Source organism: Lithobates pipiens, unplaced genomic scaffold, assembly GCF_037356315.1.
Source record: "Lithobates pipiens isolate NorthernLeopardFrog02 unplaced genomic scaffold, aLitPip1_a1.2 Scaffold_27, whole genome shotgun sequence".
In the NCBI taxonomy this organism is placed as follows: domain Eukaryota; kingdom Metazoa; phylum Chordata; class Amphibia; order Anura; family Ranidae; genus Lithobates; species Lithobates pipiens.
In genome coordinates this window covers 191956034-191982736 of record NW_027507788.1, presented here as the reverse complement: position 1 = coordinate 191982736, position 26703 = coordinate 191956034, and the positions used below count along the sequence as shown (strand labels likewise).

General features: G+C 43.3%; 1 protein-coding gene across 1 annotated transcript in view; it reads left to right on the top strand.

Moving 5' to 3' along the window:
• The window catches only part of NOC2L (NOC2 like nucleolar associated transcriptional repressor), a 224624-nt gene extending 199951 nt beyond the window's left edge, over nucleotides 1–24673 (top strand). Inside the window, exons 18-19 of the mRNA XM_077458080.1 lie at nucleotides 20181–20291; nucleotides 23810–24673. Coding sequence (XP_077314206.1) covers nucleotides 20181–20291; nucleotides 23810–23982 — 284 coding nt within the window. The 3' untranslated portion in view covers nucleotides 23983–24673. The remainder of the gene's footprint in view (nucleotides 1–20180; nucleotides 20292–23809) is intronic.
• The last annotated feature ends 2030 nt before the right edge of the window (nucleotides 24674–26703 follow it).

Below are 26703 nucleotides of genomic sequence, written 5' to 3'. Positions count from 1 at the left end.
GTGTGCTGCAGGCAACAGTATAGGTCCTCAGGTCTGATTGCACCCTACTTTTGTGTGTGTCTTCCCTCCCCTCAGATAGCATTGATCTGGGATATCCCATACAGTAATTTCTGTGGCCATGTGTCCCGTGATGTACAATAAAGAAGATAGGATTTTTTTTATAACAGCTTACGTGCAAAATCCTTTTCTTGGAGTACAACATGGGACACAGAGGTCCCTCCCCTCTTTCTGGTTATACGTGTATTACTTTGCTACAAAATTGAGGTACTCCCGGTAATGTGAGGGTTTATATGGGGAATTTAACTTTGTCTAGGGTGTGCCAGTGTCCCATCACCTGAAGGGGCCATATAACCCATACAGTAATGTGGCTCTGTGTCCCGTGATGTACTCCAAGAAAAGGATTTTACAGGTAAGCTGTTATAAAAATCCAATTTTTCTTCTGCAAAAATATGTGCATTTATTATTTTTTCCCTCAATGATCAACTTAAAATTTAAATAGACGTCACCTTGCAAATTCAGGTCTGTGACCATATCTCCTAATAGTTTGCTACCCCAGCAAGGTATACTCCCCTATCCACACTCCCTTTCTGCTGCAGGAGTACAACCAAGTGTTAGATCCTATCCAGTTGTGAATGCATCTGGATGCTCAAGATTCCGCATACTCCCCTATATTTGGAAGCCCCGTTCTGTTAGAACAACAGAGCCCTTTGTAGTGTAATAGGCTGCCTCACACTAGCCAGTGTAAATAGGAAGTGGACAGACAAGCTCCTTCACAATTAGGATGTGCAAAAGCTTTGCTTGGTCAGAACAACCCAACATTCATGCATAAAGGGGACAGTGAAATCTGAGTGCCTGCAATTTTTACCTGTCAGCAGTGTGTTTTTTTTTTTAATGAAGTGACAGTCATTTTCAACATTCAATTTTTGTTTTTTTTGTTTTTTGTACTAGCCTGCAGCATTCCTGACTTCAGATATGACCCTTTAATACAAAGAAACATAGTCCCTGAAGAAGTAGAGAGCTGCACAAAACCAGTAGCAGCTTACTCTGAATTGTGGCTGTACAACCTCAAAAATGGTTTATTCCAGATTTTCAAGCCCCTTCTAGGGAGGGTGGTATAATCTGGGAGAACCATCAAGCAATTTAGTTTGCATGAATCTTGTTATCCTTTGGGTATTCTGGTTAGTTTATGGGTTTTAGGGCAATTGTGTAACACTTTAACCACTTCAGAGATGCAGCTAAAGAAAAATCACAATTTATTTTCCCCCCTCCACTTGCAATATTGATGGGAAAACACTTGTTTTTTTGGCAGGGGCAGTGAAATACGAAAACATTTTGCCAGTTTTCTAAAACCTGCTGGTAATTGCTGCAACAGTCTGTCCTCGCTATTTGGGGTTGATGAGTCTTTAATTAGCCCTAAAGGAAAGCAGTTTGGGTTGCATATTCTTTAATGCTTATTATTGCAGTCTTCCTAGGCATTTGGACCTTAATCGCAAAAGCAATTAAGTCACCAGTGAGCACAGTGCTTATAGGTTAGGTAACTTAGCTAGGGGCTCTACTGAACCCTGATTAAATCATCAGCTTTGCGGTGCAGCTTACAGTTACATGTTTACTTCTCTTATTCAAAGGTTCAAAGGTTGTTTCAACAACTTAAGAATAGGAAGTTTTTGCAATGTGAGACACCAGTTCCCCTTTAAATGCTTGTATATACAGGTTTTCCTTCCAATTGTGCACATGTGACACCTGTATGGGAGCATTTCCTGCAGTAACCCATCCACCAGGTGGTATAGTCAGGTGTCTTCAGACACTCATTCAACTTTAGTGGTCCATTGTTTTATTTATGTGTATAAATTGTTTTATAAATATATGTATAGCATTATTATTATATTTTTTATATTTTAAACAGCGCAGGGAAGGATTAGATGCCCTGATATTTTTTTTATTATTATTACGGTCTCTGCTAGGTGGACTTACCCTCTCCTTTTTTTTTAGAAATCTTTTTGTTAGAATTTTCAGTAAAATGTGCAAAAAAACACTCAGGCAGTATTGCCCACACAGGGGTGTATCAACCCAAATAAACAGAAACAAGGAAACCGGTAGCACATTATCAATACCAAAAAAAAAAAACATCAAAAAAAGATACAACTTGTGTGAATGTGTGGCTTATACTGAATAAGTATGATTCACAATATACCAGGCCCATTTAACAGGTATTGCTCCCTGGAGACTAGTGATCATAGGAGTCGGATTTCTACCCAAATTTGGGTGGCCGAAGGTTACATAAAACAGGGATCAAGGTCATACAGAATCCGACACTGATGCAGTAGAGGAACTTTATGTCCACCTCGCCCAGACCAAATCTATTTTCTTTTATATCAGCCCCCGTTAGCATCTGTATCTTTAATAGAGGGATAGGGCGGAACTCACAAAGTGTTGCCATTACTGGACTTAGGGACAGGAGGACTTTCTCAAATGTTGAGTAATCACCATTCTGCCATAAAATAACAGTAACCTGAGGAAAATACTTTTTTGTTGTAGTAGGGACAGCATCAACTAGGCACAACACACACATTTTAGGTGAAGGGTGAAGGAAGTGCCAGCCACTGCATTAATTATATTAACTGCCCCCCAATACTGGGAGATTGCTGAACAGTCCCAAAAAAGATGCAGGAAGTTCCCAATCTGGAGAGTACATCTCCAACAGGCTGGAGAGTATGTTGATTTTGCAAAGTAGGCCTGGTGTAGAATTTTTAATTCAACAAGTGTGTCTCTAATAGAAACAAGAAGTTTAAAGGGGAGTTTCCTGATGTTGGTTCAACCCTCATCTTCAAGATCCAGTATATCACTTAACCATTTCTGTCCGTGGGAAGACAGATCAGGGAGGGACATAGGGAAGAGATCATTATATATTGTTAATGTTCGGTTTTCCAAATCTTTAGACTTAAGTAACGATTCAAGTTCAGAGCAAACCATATCTAATTGTTGAGAAGCAAATTGGCAACCAAAGGCATGAGAGATCTGCAGGTACCTGAAGTAGTAATGAAGTGGCCCAACTCAGAGGATCTGGTAGAGCATAGAAGTGAGTTAGAGAGGTTGTTCCACAACAGGATGTGTGGGGAAAGCGCAGTACCAGGTTACCATTTGCAACCAAGGCCCTGCTTCCAAGTTCGCAGGATGCAAACTATGGAGGGGGTTAAAGGATAAGTTCACCATTGGGAGCGTTGTGTTCCACCCATTTTTAGGGTGGAACATGTAACATGTTGCCGCTCCTGCAGCCTCCTCCCGATCCCCCTAGTTGTTGTGACAGCGGGCCATGGATCTTCTCCCTGCACCTGCTGTCGCAATTTGAAAAGTGCTGAGCCCCGCCCACACAGCCACATCATTCATTCTCAGAGTTAAGTGAATTAATGAACTAAAAGAACCAACAGTATTTTCAGCTTGTAGTTTGTAGTTCTCAATGTAGCTTGTAGTTCTCAATGAACTACCAGGGTGTTGGTGAGCACTCCAGTAGTTAATTCCTCCTGTCAGTTCAGTGACTGCCTGCCCTCATGAAGTATGGGTGGACAGCTACACAGACAGTATGCAGGAGCCTGAGATTGCACCTGCAATCAGCATGCAATACAGGCTCCAAAAAAATAAAAATAAATAGTAAATGCACATTTTTTGCACTTTAAGTGATGGGGGCTTTTGATCCACTATGTAGTAATAGTTTTAAAACTTCCAGTGGCTGAAAAATAAAAGAGAAAAAAAAAGCCTCTACGACTGGAGGGGTTGGCAGTATCTGGACCCAGTCACCAATTGTGTGTCAATATAATATTTGTGGCAGTCTGGCATAGTTGGCCCCTGTTGTAGGGTAGCTCATATGAGTGTGGCCAATTTGTATCTTGGAGTGAGGCCACCCCAATGGAAGGAAGATGGCGTTTAGGTGGGTATTGAATGATTTAGGGATCCATTTAGAAGAATTGCAGAACAGGTATGAAAGTTTAGGTAAAAATGTTTTTCACAAAATAAGAACCAGAAGAGATGACCGATTTTCTCCATGCCTTTATATTAGTCTTAACCCCCTGCAGGACAGGTAACACGTTGGGGGTGATATAATCAGAATTATTCATAGGTATAATCCCTAAGTATTTAAATTGGGATACCCACAGTAGTGGAAGATCAGACAAGGCTATAGAGGAAGCTTCAGAGTGCATTGGAAATAAGAGGTATTTGCTCCAGTTTACCTTGAGCAGAGTTACTGCTAAAAAGGCGTTTACAATCTGAAGTGCTCTTTACAAGGGGGGTCTGCATCATTTAACAATAATAGGAGGTCACCTGCATACAGAGCTACTCTCTTCTCCAACCCAAAGACCCCTAATATTGGGAGGAAACCAAGCTACTGACTCCATTGCAATGACAAAAAGGATTTGGGATGGAGGGTGGGCAGCCCTGCCAGGTTTCACGTATTAGCTGGAACAGGGCAGAAAGGCTGCCTCAAAGTTGTATAGATGCAACCGGATAGCTGTAGATGGTGAGTAGACTTTGTATGAATCTAAGAGGGAAGACATATCCTTCTCCAAACCTCCCAGAGATCAGTCCATTCTATCATATCAAATGCTTTCTCTATAATGAGGGAGGCGACAACTCTGCTGTCCCAGTTGGCATGCTGTGCTTGTATATTCATGAATAGTCTGTGGATATTAATATCTATGGCATTATGGGACATGATGTTTTGTTCTGGGTCAATAAGTCTACAGATGACTTGACTAAGTCGATTGATAAGCAGCTTAGTTAGGATTTTTAGTCACAGTTTAAAAGGGTGATGGGTCTATAAATTGTGCATAATTTGGGATCCCTAGGGGGTTTGTGAATAAGAACAATATGCGCTTCCTGCATGCAGCAAGGAAGAGAGTCATCCTCCAAACAGCGAGTGTAATAAGGATGCCAATTTGGGAGCTAAAGCCCCCGCCTGTGTCTTTAAAAAAAAAAAAAAAAAAATCCAGGCCTGGAGCCTTTCCATCAGAGAACGAGTAAATGGCTGCGAGGACCTCAAGAGTCCAGAAGAGTGTGCAGGTTAATTGGGGGGGGGGGGGGGGCAGTGAAGTGGTTAAAACTTCTGTATTTATTAAAAATTAAAACATCTCGAACCAACTGTCCCCCCATAATGGTTACTAGCCTTGTGTGTGTTAATGAGGATTTGTGTAGAAGTTGTCCTTTCTCACTGTGGATCTAGCAGTGTCCCGCCTTAACAGGGTGTTTGTTATTCTAATAGAGGATGTGACCCTACTGATAAGTGGTTGGCAACCCTTTATAGAGCTCTGCTCTCACTGATGAGCCCACTTCTACATCTAATTCTAGCTCTGTCTTTGCCAGACTGCGTTTGGTCAAAATTCCTTAGGGCCGGTTCACACAGCGAGCCGCGGCGAGGCGTCTCCGACTTCCTCGCCGCGACTTGCAGGGGGGGTCAGCGGCGACTTGCAGAGGACTTCTGCATAGAAGTCAATGCAAGTCGCCCCGAAGTAGTACAGGAACCTTTTTTCTGAGTCGGAGCGACTCGAGTCGCTCCTCTCAGAACGGTTCCATAGTACTGAATGGGGGCGACTTGCGGGAGCGAGGCGAGGCGAGCCGTGTCGCCTCGCCTCGCCTCGCAGTGTGAACCGGCCCTAAAAAGCGATCTAGCTGCTGCTGAGGTTGTCCCCTTGACTATAGAACATGTGGAGCAGATGGCCATAGCAAACAATCACAGCTGAAATGTAATGCTAAGAGCCACCCATCTCATTTCTTGTATGTGTCTCATGTCATTTATTATAGAACAAAGGACATATTCTATTACCAACTATATCCTTATAGGCTGTACCAACATCCCCTACATTAATCAAAGATAAGAGAATCTGCATATTGTGAGTTCTCTTGAGATTTTATAGGTACATAAATTCTCAAAAAAGCAGCAAATTATATTGACTCCATTTCATCTAATGTAAACAACATTAGATCTGTATGGTCTTGAAGAGACAGTTTCTCTTCGGACGTCCTGAAAAGTTGCTCCTGGAGCTCCTGAAAGAATCAAAGATGCTACAGGTGAAAATAGCACTGATTTTCCCCAGTGGAAGAAACCTGAGGAACACACTGCAAAGTCTTCTCCATCTCTGTCAATATTAATTGTTTAAAAGCTAAGTATAAAAAATAAACACGTTTATACTTATCTACACCGTGCAGTAGTTTTGCACAGAGCAGCCCTGATCCTCCTGTCAGGTAATGTGCCAATGCTCCCGGCTCTCTCTTCTCAGAGTGCCACCACAGGAAGCCGCTTCCTATTGTGGCACACCTGCGGTCTCAATCCTGGGCTGCACTGCCTGTGGCTATTGACACAGCGGGGGCTGGGCCCCGCGCCATCTCTTTCCTCACAGGCTGTAATTGACAGCAGGCTGTCTCTGAGCCAATGGGGACTGAGAGAGAGCAGCTTTGCTTTTCTCAGACACAGCGCTGTATCAAAATTGGGCTCAAGTAAGTATTTAGGGGGGGCAGGAGCCGAAGCAAAACATGAAAGGTTTTTTACCTTAATGTATAACCACTTGCCGACCGCAATACGATATGTGTGTGTATGTATAAGTATGTGTGTGTGTATATATATATACACACACACAATGTTGCAATTTGCAAGTGGTTTACCAGGATTATGGGTGAAGATATCAGCCATAAACCCTGGTACCATTTATTTATTTTTTTCACCAGGTGGTCAGCTTTGTCATTAAACCGTTCCGAGCGGTTTATGATACGCTGGGACAGTTTCTGAATCGGCGGGAGGGGATATAAGCAGTTGATAGTCTTTTTGACCCCACATCCCTCCTTAAAAAGTATCTGTCATCCCTTTTTCTTTTACAGGGGATGTTTACTTTCCTTGTAATAGGATTAAAAGTGATTTAAAAACAAAATAATGAAAAAATGTAAAGCGCCCCCATCCTTCCTTGCTCGTATACCAGGCAAGTCGCACACACATATGTAAGCGGTATTCAAACCACGTATGTAATGTATTGCCGTGAACGTTAAATCAAGAGCAATAATTCTAGCACTAGACCTCCTCTGTAACAATTTTAAAGCGCAACATGTTCGTGAGTGTCTATTTACTGATCATAACATCTTTCACAATTTACAAAACAAAATTGGGGCAACTATTGTGTTTTTTTTTTTTTTTTTTTTTTATTAACGTGTATTTTTTCCAATTGCGCATTAGCAAGAAAATTAAGCAAATATTGTGTGACATAAAAAATTGCAGCGGTCGCTATTTTATTCCCTAGGGTCTCTTCTAAAAAAAAAAATAAAAATAATGTTTGGGGATTAAACCAATTACAGACATTCTTGTCTCTACTCTCACAAGATGGTGTTTTCCTGTAACTATCACCTTGGCGAGAGTCTGAACAAACAGCCTTATCCTGCAAGGAACCCTTTCTGGTTTTGTGTTGGTGGTGTCGACACCCTGAACTTCCTTCTTGCCTTAAATAGTTTTTGCTCCTCACCTCAACCAGGATTTTCCCCTGCTTGCTCAGGATATTGTGTGGGCTTTGAGAGTCTATTCTTTCACAAAGAATTATTCCCTTTTTGTGATCCCTGCTGGGACCCTTAAAGGGTGCACCAGCTTCTTATCCACCATCTCTAAGTGGCACAGATAGACCATCATACAAGCTTATGGTCACAAGGATTGGGTTCTACTGTTTCCTGCCAAGGTTTGCTTTACTAGATCTGCGAGTGCTTCTTGGGATTGTTGGCATCAAGCATTTGTTTTCTAGATTGGCAAGGCGTTTACCAAGTAGATGTGGTGGCCTCATCAGAAGCCAGCTTCAGGTGCAAGTTCTTACCCAGTGCTTTAAGGTGCATGCATTCCTACCCCTCAGTTGGACTACTTTTCAACATCTTGAAGGCTTAAGACTTCCTGTGTCCTTCAATACTTGAGAGAGAAAATAGGTTATTTATACTTACCGTAATACTTACCGTTTCTTGGAGTCCATTGAAGGACACAAATCTCACTCGCCTGTTTATGACCTTGTTTTTGGTACTGCTTTGCTACAAAACTGAGACTTGTTTTTTGCCAATGTCAGATTCTTCTGTAGGTGGCAGTAAAACCGAAAGGTTTAAGATTTCCTTTGTCCTTCACAGGACTCCCAAGAAAAGGTTTTTACGGTGTGTACAAAAATTGTATATTCCCCCCTCCTTTATCTCCCCTTGCTCTTCTCATTCTACTTTTAGACCATTTGTCCACATTCAGTGCGCTCATCAGTAAAACCCTTTAATGGACTCCGCAATTATGCCACTTTGAAGGGTGAGCTTGGTGTTCCCTGAGAACAGTTAAGGTGCCTCCAGGTTTTTCTTCATAGATGAGGGTGGGGGTTTTCTTCTCCCATCTGGTTGGATAAATGCAGAACTGGGACCTCTGACGACTAAATATTAGTCCCCCCCCCACGCATGCCAACCACCGCCTGCTTGCCAAAAATCTGTTAGTAATTTAGTCCGTGGGTCTCACACAGGCCTTTGTGACCGCAGGTGGACCTTTCCTTTGTAGCTTATGGCTCCTCTGGGGGATGAGATGTAATTTAAAGCATGTGTCTGAATAGGGCTTGGCCAGAGCAAGCTGCAGAGATGATGAGTTAGTTTATTATACATACGTTTTCAGTGCCTAAAAGGTGAGCTTCACACAGAAGCACAGGCCACAGCAGAGCTCTAGATTGCAAGCATTGGGTTGTGTTTATTGAATGCTTTAACAGATATAGGGGTTGTGCCTGATTTATTTATTTTTTATTTTTTTTTTTCCCCAGGGTGAATCATTCTTTTAGTACTGTTGGACTTAAAATTTTATTCAAAGCCCAAGTTTGTTTTATTGATAAAGTAGCAATAGTTCTAAAGCCTGAAGGTTTTTTTTTTACTTTCATGCATTTATAACACCTTCGGTGTGCAGCTGCCCTTTATACTCACCTAAGCCTGATCCCGATCCAGCAATGTGCACGAGAGCAGAAGCTATCCTGGGTCTATCTCTCCTCATTGGTTGAGACACAGCAGCAGGAGCCATTGAAGCTTGTTGAAGTTGACCTTCAATCTGAGCCTGTTCCCTAACAATATCCTTATAGTTTTAAATCCTCTGAATGTAAAAGAATGTATTCTAAAAGGGGTAGTAAACCGCCAGCTTTTTTTTTTTTTTTGGAAACCTGCAAGGCAAAGTTATAAACGTGCTAGTATGCATTGCAAACACATTATGTGAAACTTTCCTTAAAACGATGTCCTCCAGTGGCGAACTGTCACCACTGTCAGGGCTTCCATCTTCATCCGATTTTCCTGCCGGGTTGGCGGCCTTTGGTCCTTTGACTAGACGAGCCGCAATGACGTTACTCTCGTGCATGTGCGCTGGAGCCGCTGCACAGGGCTATGAAGGAATAACACAGTGTCCCTGCCCTTCAGAGCGCATTCGCTAGGGACGTCACTGGCAGCTTCACAAATATTTCCTAAACGGTGCATGTTTAGGAGATATTTACTGTACCTATAGGTAAGCCTTATTTTAATAAAGCCTGTCATTACGTTTTTACACTTTGGGAGCCTTCTTCCTTCCTTCTTTTTTTATTCCCCACACTGAACACTGAATTGCTAGTTGGGATTCTGTTCACTGCCTAGTAGGAGAGGAATATATCTGATGATCCCTGGGAGAGATTTGGCTTATTTGCTGGTTTATAATTTTACCAGCATATGTATCTGGTGAGTTCAATTTAGTGAGAGTGTTGAAGGATTCATGCTGTGGTGAAACACCTTTGTGGAATTTTGTGAGGAGCTTTTTAGCACTGAGGGTATTTTAGGTTGCTGTGTGTGGCCCAATGAGCACAGTGGTCTCCATCATCCATAAATAGAAGTGTGGAAACACCAGGACTCTTAGAGCGGGCCTCCTGGCCAAACTGCATTTGGGGGGAAAAGAGCCTTGGTGACCAAGAACCCAATGGCCACTCTGACAGAGCTCCAGCTGTGGAGAGCGGAGAGCCTTCCAGAAAAACAACCATCTCTGCAGCACTCCACCAATCGGGCCTGTATGGTAGAGTGGCAAGACGGAAGCCACTCCTCAGACAGCACATGACAGCCTGGCTGCCTAGAGTTTGCCAAAAGGCACCTGAAGGACTCTCAGACCATGAGAAACAAAATTCTCTGGCTTGATGAAACAAAGATTAAACTCTTTGGCTTGAATGGCAAGCGTCATGTCTGGAAGAAACCAGGCACCGCTCATCACCTGGCCAATACCATCCCTACAGGGAATCATTGTGGTGGCAACATCATGCTGTGAGGATGTTTTTCAGCGGCAGGAACTGGGAGACTAGTCAGGATGGAGGGAAAGATGAATGCAGCAATGTACAGCGACATCTTTATGAAGACCTGCTCCAGAGCACTCTGGATCTCTGTCTGGGGCTAAGGTTCATCTTCCAACAGGACAACAACAACAAAAATGGCTCCCCATCCAACCTGAAGGAGCATGAGAGGTCCTGCAAAGAAAAATGGGGGAAACTAATGAAAAATAGGTGTGCCAAGCTTGTGGCATCATACTCAAAGACTTGAGGCTGTAATTGGTGCCAAAGGTGCTTCAGCAAAGTATTGAGCAAAGGCTGTGAATACTTTTGTACATGTGATTTTTATTTTATTTTAATAAATTTGCAAAGATTTCAAACAAACTTCTTTCACGTATCATTATGGGATATTGTTTGTAGAATTTTGAGGAGGAAAATGTAATCCAGAGCTCAGACTGAGAGGGAGAACCAGCAATTGTAAGTAATTACAGGCATACTCCACTGTAAAGTACACAATGGGGTTTATTTCCTAAAGCTGGAAAGCGCAAAAGCATGTTCACTTCTGCATAGAAACAAATGAGCTTCCAGATTTTATTACCAAAGGTTAATTGAACAAACTGGGGTTAGAAGCTCATTGGTTTCTTTGAGACGTGACCCTGATTTTGCACTTTCCAGATTTAGTAAATAAACCCCATTGTGTACTCAAAGTGGTGTTGCTACCAAAAAATAAAAAATTGCTTAAAATTCTTAAAAAATAAAAAATAATTGGAAAAATAATTGGAAAAAAAATATGTTTTCCTCACCTCTAAATACTTGTTGCTAGGGGGTCCCTCATAGTCTGCCTTCTTCCTTGCCCGGGCTGGTGACATCACTTCCCCTCACGCCGCACAGTCATCTGGGACCTGTCACGCGTCCCAGGTGACTGTGCGGCATATCACGGCGGCCTGCACCCCTTGCGCATGCGCAGTGGGTGCCCGGATGTGAAGCCACAGCCGGGTGCCCACAGTACAAATGACGGCTCCGCGAGCGGAGCGGGGAACGAGGGGGGGCTTCGTTCCCCCGCATCGCTGGACCCTGGGACAGGCAAGTGTCCGATTATTAAAAGTCAGCAGCTGCAGTATTTGTAGCTGCTGACTTTTTTTAAATGTTTTTCTTTTTTTTTTTAGGGGCACCCCACTTTAAAAGTGGGGTATGCCTGGAGTCAGTTTTACTGCAGAACAAAGAGCATGCTGATAGGAGAGGACAAAGTCACAGCAAGATGATTTCATAATTTAGCTGTTTCTCCTTTCACTTTCCAGTCTCAGGGTGGTTAAAAAAAACAATACACGCATGTGTTACCAAACTGCAACAGAACAAAATGGGGTCTCTTGTCCTTCCAGATAAAACTGTATTGTGTGGCAGAGCTGTGTAATTTTCAGATGTGCACAGACAAATTCAAATCCTTTGGCTGGTAAACCTATTCCCTGATGTGTTTTTCATCTTGTATTTAGAGGTTTGCCTGAAGTTTGCCTTAAGGCCCCTTTCACACGATTGGCCCGCTTGGATCCGCCTGTCCATTTTTCTGGCGGATCAGAGCAGGCCACCCATTGACTTCTATGGGCAGGCGGATGTCAACGGCTATGTGTCCGCTGACCCCCGCCTGCCATCCGATCCGAAAAGATTCACTCAAAGCAGATGGCTGGTGATATGTTCGCCCTCTGTCCAGCAGATCGGAAGAAAACGGACAACCTGTCCGTTTTCATCCATTCTCACCATAGAGAACAGCGGAGCTCTGGATCAATGGATCGATCCCCCACTGAGCTAGCGGAGTCCGTCCAGTGGATCCGCCCTGTGTGAAAGTGACCTTAAACCATGGGTAAAATTAATATTATTTTGACAATAAATGCAATAGTTTCATATTTATAAATGCTACCACAGATTGTTAAAAATATTATTGTGACAGAAATGTCTGATAAGGTAATTTTTATATGGCTGGTTGTATGCAGCCACCAGATTCCAGAAGCAAGAATCGGAGGATTCCTGCAACTGGAATACCCAGGGGCATGTGTTTGCATGTAGCCCCGCACACACAGCAGTTATCTGCGGTTATGAACAGATCAAGCGTGGATTCAGCTCACTGCGGTCATTCCAGCCACTAGAATACAAAGGTTGTTTCCACTGGCATCTGGTGGCCTCATGTAACCAGTCGTGTGAATGTGGCCTTAAAAGCTTGCTAGACTAGGTCATTATTATTAGTACCAAAAACAAAAGCATCAAAAGTTGTGTGCTGAAATGAAACAATCTGCTGCAGACTTTGCACTACTTGGTATAAAAATAATTGTAAAAAATTCATATTTTTAATACATTTTGTAGATTGCCTATTTTTTCACCTTGTGACTTTCATAATACAGATGTGATGTGGAGAGACAGGTTGCGTATAATTCCGATCACTTGGTTCACATATGGAGCCTAGAGCCATACGTGACTCACTAACGCAATACATCTTCCCCCGCTAGTAGTAAGGACATTTAGCTGGAAGGTTGCCGGTGACAGATCTGTGCCGGAGCACGCCGTGCAGCCAGGGCTTATTAATGGCTCTTCCAGCAGGGCCGGATGTGCTCCTCGTCAGGTAATTAGCAGAGAGGAGTGGGGAGCTGGAGTATCCGTGAGAACCTCTCTAATGAGCACCAAGCGAGCGCTTACTGACGGCCCTCTAATGGATGTTAGAGACCTGGCTTGTTACTCTGCCCGCAGTCACCTCCAGAAGTGCTCTGTGGTTTTATTTTCTCTCGTCTTCTAGACTCTCTTCTATCCGCAGCCTTCCTGTCTTTTATTTTTTAAACTGGGAATTGTGCGTGACGTTTTTTTTTTTTTGTGTTTTTTTCCCCTCTCCCCTCCTGTCACTTCTTCATCTGATCCCTTTCTGCGTGTGCTTTTCATTTCCTGCTTCTTGCCTGGTCTCTTGAGTATTTCATGTTGCCGCGCTCCCATTCAGCCACATTCTCGCCTCCTGTCATCCAGACGTGACAATTGCACTCCGTTGGATTCGTGTTCCTGTCAGGTCACTGCAAGCATTACACACATTCCCACGTGTGGGTGCCCATGGGTCCAGTAACTGACTAAGGGCTAAGTGGGGTTCAGAGCGGCTTGGGGTTATAGTTTATTAAATGTCTTTTTATTTATTTTTTCCATGGGGTTTGTTTGGTTTAGTGGTCTCTCTATAACTGCTGTTTTTAAGAGGTCTGGAGTGGTAAATGGGGTACCCCAATGCTCTGTTTTGAGACCAATTCTGTTTAACCCTTTTCGCTGGCAGTTCCACATCAGTGGAGTACAGGGGAGATATGCAGGGTCTTTTAGACTGCATATCTCATTAAAGAGAACCTGCCACCTAAAAATCATCACATAGGGGACTTTCTGTCCCCTATGTGATGGGTAAAAAAAAAAAAAAGTTTTTTATACAAAAGAATAAAGTTGCACCAAAGTATATAAAATCCCCCCCCCCTCAAATTTTTTTTTGAGGCCCCCCCACCTCCACATATATGCATCCGCGAACGTAAACGCATGCATCGGGGACCCCTACGCGTCAAAACGTTGACTGCGATACACATGTTGCATATTGCTGAGCATGTCAAAGTGAGAGCAATAATTCTTGCACAAGACCTCCTCCGTAACCCTAAACTGATACCTATAGAGGGCTTTTAAAACACCACCTATAGAAAATATAGGGTACTGAAGTTTGTCGCCATTGCATCGGCGCACATAAATTTAAGGTTTGGTGTGTTGGGTATCTCTTTACTCGATGCAACCTCGTCTTTTATATTTTACCAAAAATGTGGATTTTTTTTTTTTTTCGCCCTAAAATTCACTTAAAGTGGTTGTAAACTCTTCCCCCACAACGTTGTCCCATGTAAATCAGCATAAAAAACCCTAATGGACACGGCTTGTAGATATCTCCTTACTTGCTTAGTATTGTTGTAATCCTTTTTGTTCTTTAGAATGACCTCACTGAGCATGCCCAGATCTCCCCTGATTTACAGCACACTCTCTATGTGCTTGTCTATCTGTTATCAGGAGTTCCTACGGCAAACCACTGATATCCCAGGAGGCTGCATAATCACTCAGAGCTTCCTCCTACACACCATGTGACCATGTGACATCACATGCAGCGTAAACCTAGCCATTACTGCAGTCTTATTAGCTGAAGCTGATAAGACTGACACAGGCAAACATTAGACAATCGGTACAAGTAAATACTATGAAATAAAACAAGTCCGCTATGAACAAGGAAGCAGGGTTGCCATAGAAAAGGAAGTGCTCAGTGTAAGGGCAGAAACACACTCCACTGTGGACTCAGAAAACAATACTTAAGATGGCGCTGCCTAACTCCTCGAAACAAGTTTTTTAAAGTTTCTTTAAACAGTAAGTAATATGCTTTTTGTGCTGGATTACAGTGGCTATAGTGGGATAATTACTTATTAGAATTGACTAAATGAAAAGAAGCATCAGAGTGGGAGAGTTTACTTCCTCTTTAAGAGTGTGTGTATTTTTTTCATGAAATTTTGCGTTTCCTAGGCCTTTGTGGTAACATCGTGTGACATAAGAAATTGGAAATACCACTATTTTATTCTCTAGGGCAGTGATGGCGAACATTGGCACCCCAGATGTTTTAGAACTACATTTCCCAACTCAACTGCTCAACTAGACTGCAGCGTGCATGAGAACCATGGGAAATGTAGTTCCAAAACATCTGGGGTGCCAAGGTTCGCCATCACTGATTTAGGGTGTCTGCTTTTAGACTACATATAATGTTTGGGGGGTTTTCATCATCTTTAGGGCTAAAATTATTTTTTTAAACATGTGCAAGAAGCGCAAAAAAAAATTCTCTGGCTGCGAAAAAGGTTAATTTATTCATAAATGATATAGATAATGGGATAAATAGCTCAATCTCAGTTTTTGAGGACAACACAAAAATAAGCAGGGCAATAACTCCACATCAGGATATTTATACCGGAAGACGTGAATAAAATAATGGGGTGGGCATCTACATGGCAAATTAGGTTTAATGTTGAAAAATGTAAAGTGATGCACTTGGGCGCTAAAAATATAAACACACATTACCCACTAAGGGGAGAACCTCTGGTGGAATCAAGGATGGAGAAAGATCTGGGGGTCCTGGTAGAAGACTGAGCAATAGCAATCAATGTCAAGCTGCAGCAAGAAAAAACAGCAGACTCTTAGTTTGCATAAAAAAAAGAGGATATACTACAGAGATGAAACAATAATCCTGCCACTTTATAAAACTCTGGTTTGGCCACATCTTGAGTATTCCCTCCAGTTCCGGTCACCAATCCTCAGGAAGGATGTGCTGGAGCTGAAGTGAGTGCAGAGAAGAGCAAATAAATAAGTGGACTGGAGGACCTCGATTACCAAGAACGACTACAAGCGCTAAATGTATTAGAGACACTTGAGAGGTGATATGATGGCTATATACAAATACCTCAATGGTGATCCTAACTTTGGAAGAAAATGTTTCAGTCACGGGGAGTGTAAGAGGACGGGGGGGGGGGGGGGCACACAGTGAGGCTGGATGAGAAGCAGTTTAACCTTAAAGGGGTTGTAAAGGTAATTTTTTTATTTTCTACATAGGTTCCTTTAAGCTAGTGCATTGTTGGTTCACTTATCTTTTCCTTCGATTTCCCTTCTAAATGTTTTTTTTCTTTGTTTTCTTTGAATTTCTCACTTCCTGTTCCTCCCCAGTAAGCTGTTGTTCAGTAAGCTGTTCTGGCTGACTAACCACCAGCTCGGATGATGGTGAGAAGTTTACTGAGGAGAAACAGGAAGTGAGATATTCAGACAAAGAAAAAAAACATTTAGAAGGGAAATCAAAGGAAAAGGTAAGTGAACCAACAATGCACTAGCTTAACCACTTGCTTACTGGGCACTTAAACCCCCCTCAGTCCCAGACCAATTTTCAGCTTTCAGCGCTGATGCACTTTGAGTGACAATTACGCGGTCATACAACACTGTACCCAAATGAAATTTTTATCATTTTTTTCCCACAAATAGAGCTTTCTTTTGGTGGTATTTAGTTACAGCTCGGAGTTTTATTTTTTGCTAAACAAACAAAAAAAGATGCAAAAAAAAAAATCATGTTTTAATAGTTTGTTATAAAATTTTGCAAACGGGTCATTTTTCTCCTTCATTGAAGTGCGCTGATTAGGCAGCACTGATAGGCTGCATTGGTGGGCACTGATGGGCTGCATTGGTGGGCACTGATGGGCTGCATTGGTGGGCACTGATAGGCTGCACTGGTGGGCACTGATAGGCACAGATAAGGCGGCACCGATGGGCACAGATAAGGCGGCACCGATGGGCACAGATAAGGCGGCACTGATGGGCAAAGATGGGCACAGATAAGATGGCACGGATGGGTGGCACGGATAAGTGGCACGGATGGGCACTGATAGGTACCACAGATAGATGGGACTGATGGGCACTGATAGGTGGCACTGATAGGTGGCTCTGATAGGTGGCACTGCTGGGCACTGATGGGCGGCACTGCTGGGCACTGATGGGCGGCACTGCTGGGCACTGATGGGCGGCACTGGGGTGCAGCACCTGAGGCAGATTTTGGGTGGCACTGTGGGTGGCACTGTGGGTGGCACTGTGGGCACTGCTGGGTGGCACTGTGGGCACTGCTGGGTGGCACTGTGGGCACTATGGGCACTGCTGGGTGGCACTGACAGGGGGGCACTTACTTTATTTCAGGATGGCACTGCGGGTGGCAGGTGGGCACTGGCAGGGGGCAGGTGTCCTTTTAAATTGCTGGCCGTGATCGGGACTGATGTCCCGAACACGGCCGCCGGCGATCGGCTTTTTTTTTTTCTCCTCGCGCTGTCAGCGCGAGGAGGAATACTAGCCGATTACCGGCTCCGTTTTATCACATGATCAGCTGTCATTGGCTGACAGCTGATCACGTGATAAGGGGTCGGGATCGACCCCTTACACGGATCGGTGATCAGGCGAGTCTCACGGACTCGCCGATCACAGAGCGCGCCGCGCGCGCCCCTCAGGGGGCGCGCAGGCCGCTCGTAACCGGGACTACGTCAATAGACGTAGTCCCGAAAATGTGGGTCCGCGCTATTGCCGTCATTTTGCAATAGCGCGGATCCCAAGTGGTTAAAGGAACCTATGTAGCAAATAAAAAATTTACCTTTACAACCCCTTTAAGCTCCATGGGGGGGGGGGGTTCACTTTTCAGGGCTATACGGATGTGGATCTATCTTCCACAATTGGTGGTGTCAGCGAGGAGTATTGGTATTTTTAAGAGACTCTTGGATGTACATCTTAGTGAACACAACATACAGGGTTATGGGACATGATTATCGACATTGACACGCATACACCTACACAGGTCGCACTGGATGGACTATTGTCTTTATTCAATCTTACCCACTATGAATGTGGGATAAGTGTATATAAACCCTAACAAGGAACGTCTCCTTATTGTTCCCTTTTTATTGTGTTAAATATACCATTTTGTTATCTGTTTGACAAGTGGACAAAATACGATTGCTCTTGTCATAAGCTGAGAAGATTTCTAACTTGCTGTGCTTGCAACCTTTGCTGCACTTTTATTTAGTTACTTGATGGCCCCCAACTATAATTTGGCCTATGTGATTTTTTTTTTTTTTTTTTTTTTGATTTTTTTTTAGTGGTGTCTGTGAACAACTCTCCAGCTTTCAGCTGATGTTCTTTATTAGGGCAGGCCCATTCAAACAATAGTTTTGTGTGTGTCCAATCATTGACTGGCATTCTTCAGTGTGGAAAAACGCCAGTCATTGTGTGCATTGGCCCTTAGTGTTTTCCAAACTTTCAGGGGTATTTGTAGGCTAGGTTCTCTCTGTTTTTTGCATAGATAGACAATGCGTTTTAAATAATTTAAGAATAACTATAGTAAGTTATGGTTGGATTGTAATTTAATACATTTTTACTAATTATCAGTTGGGAAATGCACATTTAAAGGAGTTGTAAAGGCAGAAGGTTTTTTTTTTTATCTTAATGCATTCTATGCATTAAGATAAAAAAAAAAACTTCTGTGTGTAGCAGCCTCCCCAGCACCCCCCAATTACCTACCTGACCTCCCTCTCTCAAACAGTGTCCACGATCGCCTCAGCCCTCCAGTACACTCCTCCTGATTGCCTGAGACAGAGCATCTGTGCTATTGGCTCCCACGGCTGTCAGCCAATCAGGGGAGAGGGGGGCGTGCCCAGGTCAGGACTCAGCTTGGATGACAACCTGTAACAAGCTGCTGACTGAGGAACAGCAAAGAGGGGCCCGAGAAGAGGAGGATCTGGGCTGCTCTGTGCAAAACCAACTGCACAGAGGAGGTAAGTATAACAATTTTTTTTTTTTTTTTTTTTTTTTTAAAGCAAACCTTTACAATCACTTTAAAAGGATGTTGGGAAAACTTGCTTTTCAAAGTGTAGTCTCCTACAGGGGAAAGTGGATGGTTTATGCCACTGTGCTAAAGTCCACTCGATTGCCCTTAATTTTTATATAATCCATTGCTGTCAGAATTCATACAGCTCCTTATGTGTGAGGGGATCGCTCTGCATCCTAAGGCTCCATGCACACTGAAGCTCAAAAAAGCTATTTCTGGACGCCAGATTGCTGGCAGAAAACGCTGGTTGAAAAACCTGCTTTTAACAGCGTTTTATACTAGCGTTAATGAGCGTTAATGAGCGTTTTACAGCGTTAGCGTTAATGGGCGTTTTTTATAAAAATACACAGAGGACACTCCAAAAATCCCACAATGCATTGAAAAATAGAATGCCGAACACTAATGAACGAGCGTTAATGAGCGTTAATGAGCGTTTGTCGTTTTTTGCCGCTGAAAAACGGCACTTTGAACGCGAATTTCTGGCGTTCAGAAAAAAGCCCATAAACTCCACTGCTCATTAAAGCTGAAAAACGTCCATGTGTGCATGGACACATAGGCTAACATAGAGTGGAGTTTATGGGCTTTTACAAAAAACGCCCAAACTCCAATAAACTGCAGTTTATCAGCTTCAGTGTGCATGGAGCCTTAAACTGATGCTGTAATTTTTCTTTCCTGCTTGTAGTATCCACTTTCAAGGTCAGCAAATACCGTATTTGGCACATACATTGCATTGTTTTTTCTGTATGTGCTTAAAGAAACAGCCTGTGGTGCCTGTGTTTGGGAATCTCTTACACATTTGTATTATTTGGTAAGCCGCTACCAGCTCACCAACAAAATGAAGTGTGGGGGACTCATGCACTACAGCTATGCTAATCCACTGCAACCACACTGCAGCTAGGTTTCACAGGGTGTTTTCGCTGTGTGATCCTATCTTTCTGCTTGATGTAATGATTTTAAATGCAGGTATGAATCTGGTGGTTGTGAAAAAAAAAAAATCTTCGCTCTGACTGATGTTTTGTGTATGTGACAAAAAGCAGTTTGGTTTAAACAATTATGGAAAGCTTGAGCATAATGTATCATTTTTTACTGTTATGTACCTTTAAACACACATATATTGACCTGTCACCTAATTATACAATAGCCGAGAAATTTTAACTGGCATATCCTGCAGTGCTCCCAGGGAACAGCAAGAACAAGGAATAAATAAAATTTTCACATTTGCGCACGTGTGTGTGTGTGTGTGTGTGTGTGTGTGTGTGTGTATATATATATATATATATATATATATATATATATATATATATAGCTTGGATATGCAAGCTAAGTGTAGTTATTTCATAATATAATCTGCTTTACTGTTTCACTTCTGTAACAGGCCAGCATAGTCTGGTACCACCAGTAAAATCTGGGTGTAATATTACTTGGTGGTGGTTCTATACTTTTTAATTTACTTGCCCTTCTTTTTTGTTCAGGAAAGTCAAAATCTAAGGGTAAGGGAGACTCTTCTGATGATGATTCTGAGTTGAGCAGTGATGAAGAAGGAGAATATGAGGTGGAGGATGATGAAAGCAGTGACTTAGAAGGTAAGTCAAACAATGTTATTATAGTGGATTGCAATTTGTTCAAGAATCAAGTCTTTACATTTAGTATATTCAGATGTGCACAGCTTTTGTGATCTATGTCTTTCATTGGTCACCTTCATAATGAAGTATATAGTTATGCAGGAGAATTGTAATGCTTGTTTTCCATTAGTCATCTCGATCATAGTCCGACAAAAGCAGTAAGGCCGGGTTCACACTGGTATGACATGGCAGTCATATGACTGTGGATCCGACTTTGCCCTGCGACTTGAAGTCTGACATCTGTCCAACTTCAATGAACGGGGATCTGACCCTGATCCCGAAAATGCCAGGCACTTTGCGTCTGGTATAATTCTTTAGGGGAAACTCCACGCCAAATGAAAAAAGGAAACTGCATGGGTCCCCCAAGACCATACCAGACCCTTCGGTCTGGCATGAATTTTAAGGGAAACCCTCCACATAGAAAAAACAACATGGGGTCCCACCAAAATCCATACCAGACCCTTATCTGAACACGCAGGTCAGGAAAAGGGAGGGTCAGGAAAACCATACCAGGCCACATGCCTTCAACATGGGTCACCTTGATGTTCCCAAATATGGGGTACATTTGTACCCCTACCCATTCAGCAAAAAAAAAGTGTTAAAAATAAAACGCAGTACACTGGTTTTTGAAGTAATTTTATTAAGGCAGCTCCAGCGTCTCTTCCGATTTCTTCTCCCCTCTCTGGCTCTTCTGCCTCTGCCAGTTCTTCCCTTCCTCTCCAGTTCTTCTCCGCACTCCACTGTTGTTTTCTAGCCCTCTCTGGTTCTTCTCCTGCTGTCTTCTGCCTCTGACTGGTTTCCTCTGTGCTGTGTTTTCCCTCTGTTCGTCATCCGATTTTGACTTGCTGCTCTCTGCCGCTCTAATGCTAGGTGTGCGGTGTGCCACTACATATATTGGCATGGGGCGGGGCCATCCAATGATTTCACGTGGAGGCCCCACCCCCTTGTGACATCACCACCTCATCATGCCCTGGGTGGTAATGTCACAAGAGGGCTGGGCCTCTGTGATGTCACTAGATGGCCCCGCCCCATGCCAATTTTAAGTAGTGGCACACTGCCCTCCTAGCATTAGAGCAGGAGAGAACATTGAGTCAATATCGGAGGAAGAACCAAGGGAGAAGACAGCTCAGAGAGGAGACCCGGCAGTGGCAGAAGACAGCGAACAAAGGGAGAAGACCCCGAGAGGGCTAGTAAACATCAGCGGAGAAGAACCAGAAAGGGAGAGAAGAACCGGCAGAGGCAGAAGAGCCCGGAGAGGAGAAAAAAAATCAGAAGAGACGCCAGAGCTGCCTTAATAAATGACTCTAAATCCTGTGTACTGCGTTTTATTTTTGACACTTATTTTAGGTGAATGGGTAGGAGTAAAATGTACTCCATACTTATTCACATAGAGTGAGGGGCCGGGACCTAGGGGGTTTCCAGATTCTGATAAGCTCCCCGCCCACAGACCCCAACAACCAACAGCCAGGTTTGGCGGGAAGAGGCCCCTTGTCCCCCTCCACATTCCCAAAAATCCATACCAGACCGAAGGGCCTGGTATGCTCTTGAAGGGGAAACCCCATTTTTTTTTGCTGGGGGGTACCCCTTCAATATCTTCAGAGCACAAGTCGTCTGCCAAAGTCGGATCAGTTAAGGCGGTGATCCAACTTTGATCCTACTTCAGTGGTATTCAGTGGGCTGAAGTAGGATCAAAGTCGGACCAAAGAAGTGCAGGGAGCATTTTCAAAGTCGGACTGAATTGTGTCGGACCAGTTAAGACTCTCATAGGGAAACATTGATTTGCACACGTCATACGACATGAGCTCTCAAAGTCGGAACTCGGCCTCAAGTTTTAATGCAGCAATGCCCCTTAGTCTATCACTTTCGTGCTAATTGTGGGCTATCCTTTATGGGACACCACAGTTTGCTGCTCTTCTGTGTAATGTTCATAATAGTTGTGAAAGGTATAGTTAAACCATTATGCAATAAATATATATATATATATATATATATATATATATATATATATATATTCTTGCCTAAATTTGTTAAAATGTCTTATCTAGCTGAGTTTACATGATTGCGCCATGCATGGTGCTGCAGCTCTTTGAGCTGTCTCTCTGCTTGAGAGCAATGACGGTGCCAGCCTGTCATTGGCTGCACATAGGGTTGCTTTGTAGGTGAGTTTTACACTGTAGATATGAAGAGGCTAATGGAAGCAGTCAAGCTGAATATGCTGGTGCACTGTCCATCAGCACCTCAGCTCTTACTGCAGCAGGAGCATGTGCTCTAGGTTGGCACCATGCATTAGTCTGGGTCTGTAAAGGAGCAGTATTATTACCCAAGACAGAAAGTTTTAGAGAGGGCTCATTCTGGCAGGCTCATCGGATACAAATATAAAAAAAAAGCTTGGAGGGCTACCATTTAACATTTTTTTTTCTGTACAGGTTAGTGGTAGTTGCTGTTAACTTTCTTGTATCCTGCTAAAGTGTAAAGCGGAGGAAGCAGGAGTTGAAGGGTTAATTCCGTACAGCTGGCCGGTAATGAGCTGTGGAGGCAGTGTGGGACAGAACGCTTTATTGCAGGCCTTGTGTCATTAATCACCAGATACAGGGAGAGTTCGATCTGGCAGGCACGATGCACTACGGCTCCCCCATGTGCACATTTACATAGACCTATGCTCATCCATCCGCCTGCTCATACTCGCTTCCAGACAGTTCCTTCCTGGGGATTATGGCGACATTCTATTTCCTGGGTGCGCACTTTATATGAAAGTGGGAATGCATGGTCCTTTTCAATATAATTTCCCTCCTCCATAATGAAAATGGCGTGATGACCTAGTGTTAAACTATAAAAAAAAAATATATATATATATATATATATATTCTTCAGCCGTGACATCTAAGCAGTGTAGGTGCAGCATGAATACAACCATGTCATATGTGGAGCACATGTAATATAGAAATGTTAAATGTGATTACCTGACAATGGTAATAAAAATGAAGATCTTTTAAGTGACTCAAAAACAATATACAGAATAAATATTGGGAAAAAAATGCCAGTGTATATATGATCAAGACTTCAAGCTATGGTTTAGGGTAAAGGTTCACATACATGGTGCTGCATTGTGTGCGTTCTTTTCCATCTCAGACTTTTTATGTGACTTTGGTAGCCGCTGTTTTTTTTGTTTTGTTTTTTATTGCTTTCTCTGTTGTTTAAAAGACACCATTAGCTATTCATATATTCTCCCCAGCCCAGACCATATACCGGTACTAAATCTGTGTTATTTAGGGGCAGTCTCCGCAGCGTTGTGAGTAGGTGGCTCTCATGTAGACACATCTGGCTGCAGAGCTCAGTATGGGCAAATGCCCCCTCTATCTGGATGCTGCAGCAAGCAGCGATAAATTAATGAGCGCCGAGATTAATTAGTGATGAGCCACCCTCGGCCGGCTTGTTCCTTCCTGATAAAGCAGAATTTATATTTGCTCTTCCGCCCACAGGGGAATCGCAGGATGAAGACGAGGAGGAGGGGGGAGAAGCCGGAGCCCACAAGAATAAGAACCAGAAGAAAAATAATAAGGGGGTGCAGCGCCTCTCTCAGGCCGATCTCAAGGAACTAGCCAAGGGGGAAAAAGATATTGTGCAGGATCTGGAATTCTCAGACGATGAGTAAACACGGCAGCCCCAGTACCGGTAACCCTTTCTGTGCTGGCTGCAGTCACCGGCTTGCCCCTTGCAAGAACCAAATGTACTGTGAATCAAGTGCCTCTGACAGATGCATTCATACCAAACCCTGTCCTAATTGTGGGAAAAGATTTACGGTAGCACCTGTGTAAAAAAATAAATAAATAAATTGTCAATTGTATACTAAAGATTTAAATAGCTAGTATATTTTAGGGCATACTTTCAGCACCTCCAACCCAATGTCAAGCAATCGGACCACGTGCAGTAATGAAATATTGCAGAACGTATGGACAGGGATTAATACATCGGCTCCTGAGGGATGTGCAGAATTACTCTGGGTAGACAACTTGAAGCTTGTCCATTTGGCTACTGTGCCTGTAAGGGGCCAGCCTGAGGAATCCCCCTCCTGAGGAAGCTCTGGCCATGCATGAACAACGTTGTACGCACCCCACCGTTTCCAAACATCAAGCTGCCATGTAAATGGAATTCTAATTGCTGCTAATATCCCAAGCCCAAGGATGAACACACGGAGCGTCTCTTAAAGTGATTTTCAATTGATGTTTTTTATTTATCTCTAATTAGACTCTCATCTCCCACTGTACGATTTGGTCTGTTGGAAAAATGGCTGTAACATTCTGTACAGGACATGTTGTTTATATAAAAATGATAATACATAAGAACATCATGGTTTCTACTTTGAATTCTTCTGAACTGGCAGATGAGTCATTTATTCGGCAAGCTGAGGGTTTTCTTTGCTTAAATGTCTGTGACTAATAGGGGTAGGTAGGGCAGTTGTGCACTGTCCGGTCTTCCACTGTCAGAGTGACATTCAGTTGCATAGGAAGAAAATGTTGCAGTTTGTAATTTTTTGGTCATGGAAAAATAGACCTTGGTACAGCTGTGTGCTGTCAGTCTTGTGCTTCTCTCAGTTCCTCAAGATTAAACTGAGGAAGAATTAAGGTAAGTTACAGTTCATCCTAAGGGCTTAGGTCCTTAAAGGGACCACATTCTATCCTTTCAAACTATACAAACCTGCTAAAACGCCCACATTCTAAAATATATTCTAAACAAATGATGTGTAATAAGATGAATGACACACAGCCGGGAACTATTACTTGTTATCTGCAACTTGGCAATCTGCTCTAATCAGGTCTTCCACATGTGACCCCCCCTCTGCCCAACAGCAAAGAGATGCTCTAAAGCAGTGGTAGTCAATTTGAAAATTGTAGACCCCTCAAGTGCAGACCCTGACCATCCCAGAGGGCTTTGCATTTTAACACCTCGGCGTCCAAATTTTCTGTCATTTTGCAGTGTATTGCAATGCACACTGAAGAAGTTGAAGTACAATAACCCCCAGCATTGGTGTCAATGGGTGCAAAAATACTCCACAACGTTGGTGTCAGTGACTGCAATATTAACCCCCAACATTGTCAGTGACTGCAATAATAATACCCAACATTAGTGTCGATGTACTCAATAATAACCCCCAGCATTGTACTGGGCCCGCACTGTGTCTCAAGTGCAGGCCCTGTGATTTATGATTTCTGGACACACCTTCTGACAATCAACAACTTCCAGCTGTACAACACAGCAGTCTTGCCATGATACCTGGGTTCGCAGCAGCCTACAGTGCTTGGGGCAGAGATCTTCACCACCTTTTGCATAGCAGCAGAGGTACCCTTTGGGGACAGCAAGTCACAGAGCATGGCAGATCAAAAGGGTCAGATGATCTCAGTGTGAGTTCTTGGCTTCAACAGGGCCAGAAGTTTATCCATTCAGGGCCCTGGTAATCTTTATTCTGATGGTTGACCCTAATCTGACTCCCTGCCTTCATCTGCCACAATGTCCGATTTCATGGGCAGAATCTCGGGCCTTTTATGAGGCCATTGATAGTAAGTTTCACAACTATGCAACTTCAGCCTGCCCTCCTGAGTTGTCCTTTGAGACACATATTACCTGTGGAGGAGGAGGAGGTAGTAGTAGGTGAGTAGCTCTTTCTCAGGCATAAGATTAGGATGAGAGGCCTGTGGCAAAGATTTCATCCAAACTTTAAAGCGTTACTAAATGTAAAAACATTTTTTACCTTAGTGCATTGTTTGCATTAAAGTAAAATCTTTTTCAATTTCCCTGTGCCCCCTTCCCCTGTGTGAAGTGTAAGAGAGGGGAGGAGATCAGCGCTGTGCATGGCTGCATCTTTTTTCCCCTTTCTTTCTCTTCGCACAGCATTGGCTCTTGCTGCTGTCAATCAAATGCTGTGAAGAGGAAGTGAGGGCTGGGTCTAAGTCCCACTGTGTATGTCTATGGAGCGCAGCCACACAGGTTGGGAGCACGTGGACATCATTTCTCCCCATAGCAAGCGGCTGGCTATGGTGGCCATGAAAAGAGGAGAAGCCAAGATCGCTGCCGGGGACCCCAGAAGAGGAAGATCGGGGCCACTCTGTGCAATACCACTGCACAGAGCGGGGGTAAGTCTAATATTTGATTTTTTTTTATAAAAAAATTTCTTTAGTAACACTTTTACATATGTTAAGTTTATTGATACTATTTGTATTCACCCCTAAGTCTCCAGCATGGGGTACCTTAAATTGCCAAAACCAACGAAGACTTCACTGATCTACATGCTAGTGGAGCCTGTCCTATATGGGAATGGGCATTATCTGGAGGCAATTTTTACTCCTTCCAAACACTTCCCTCAGTACCACCGAATTGA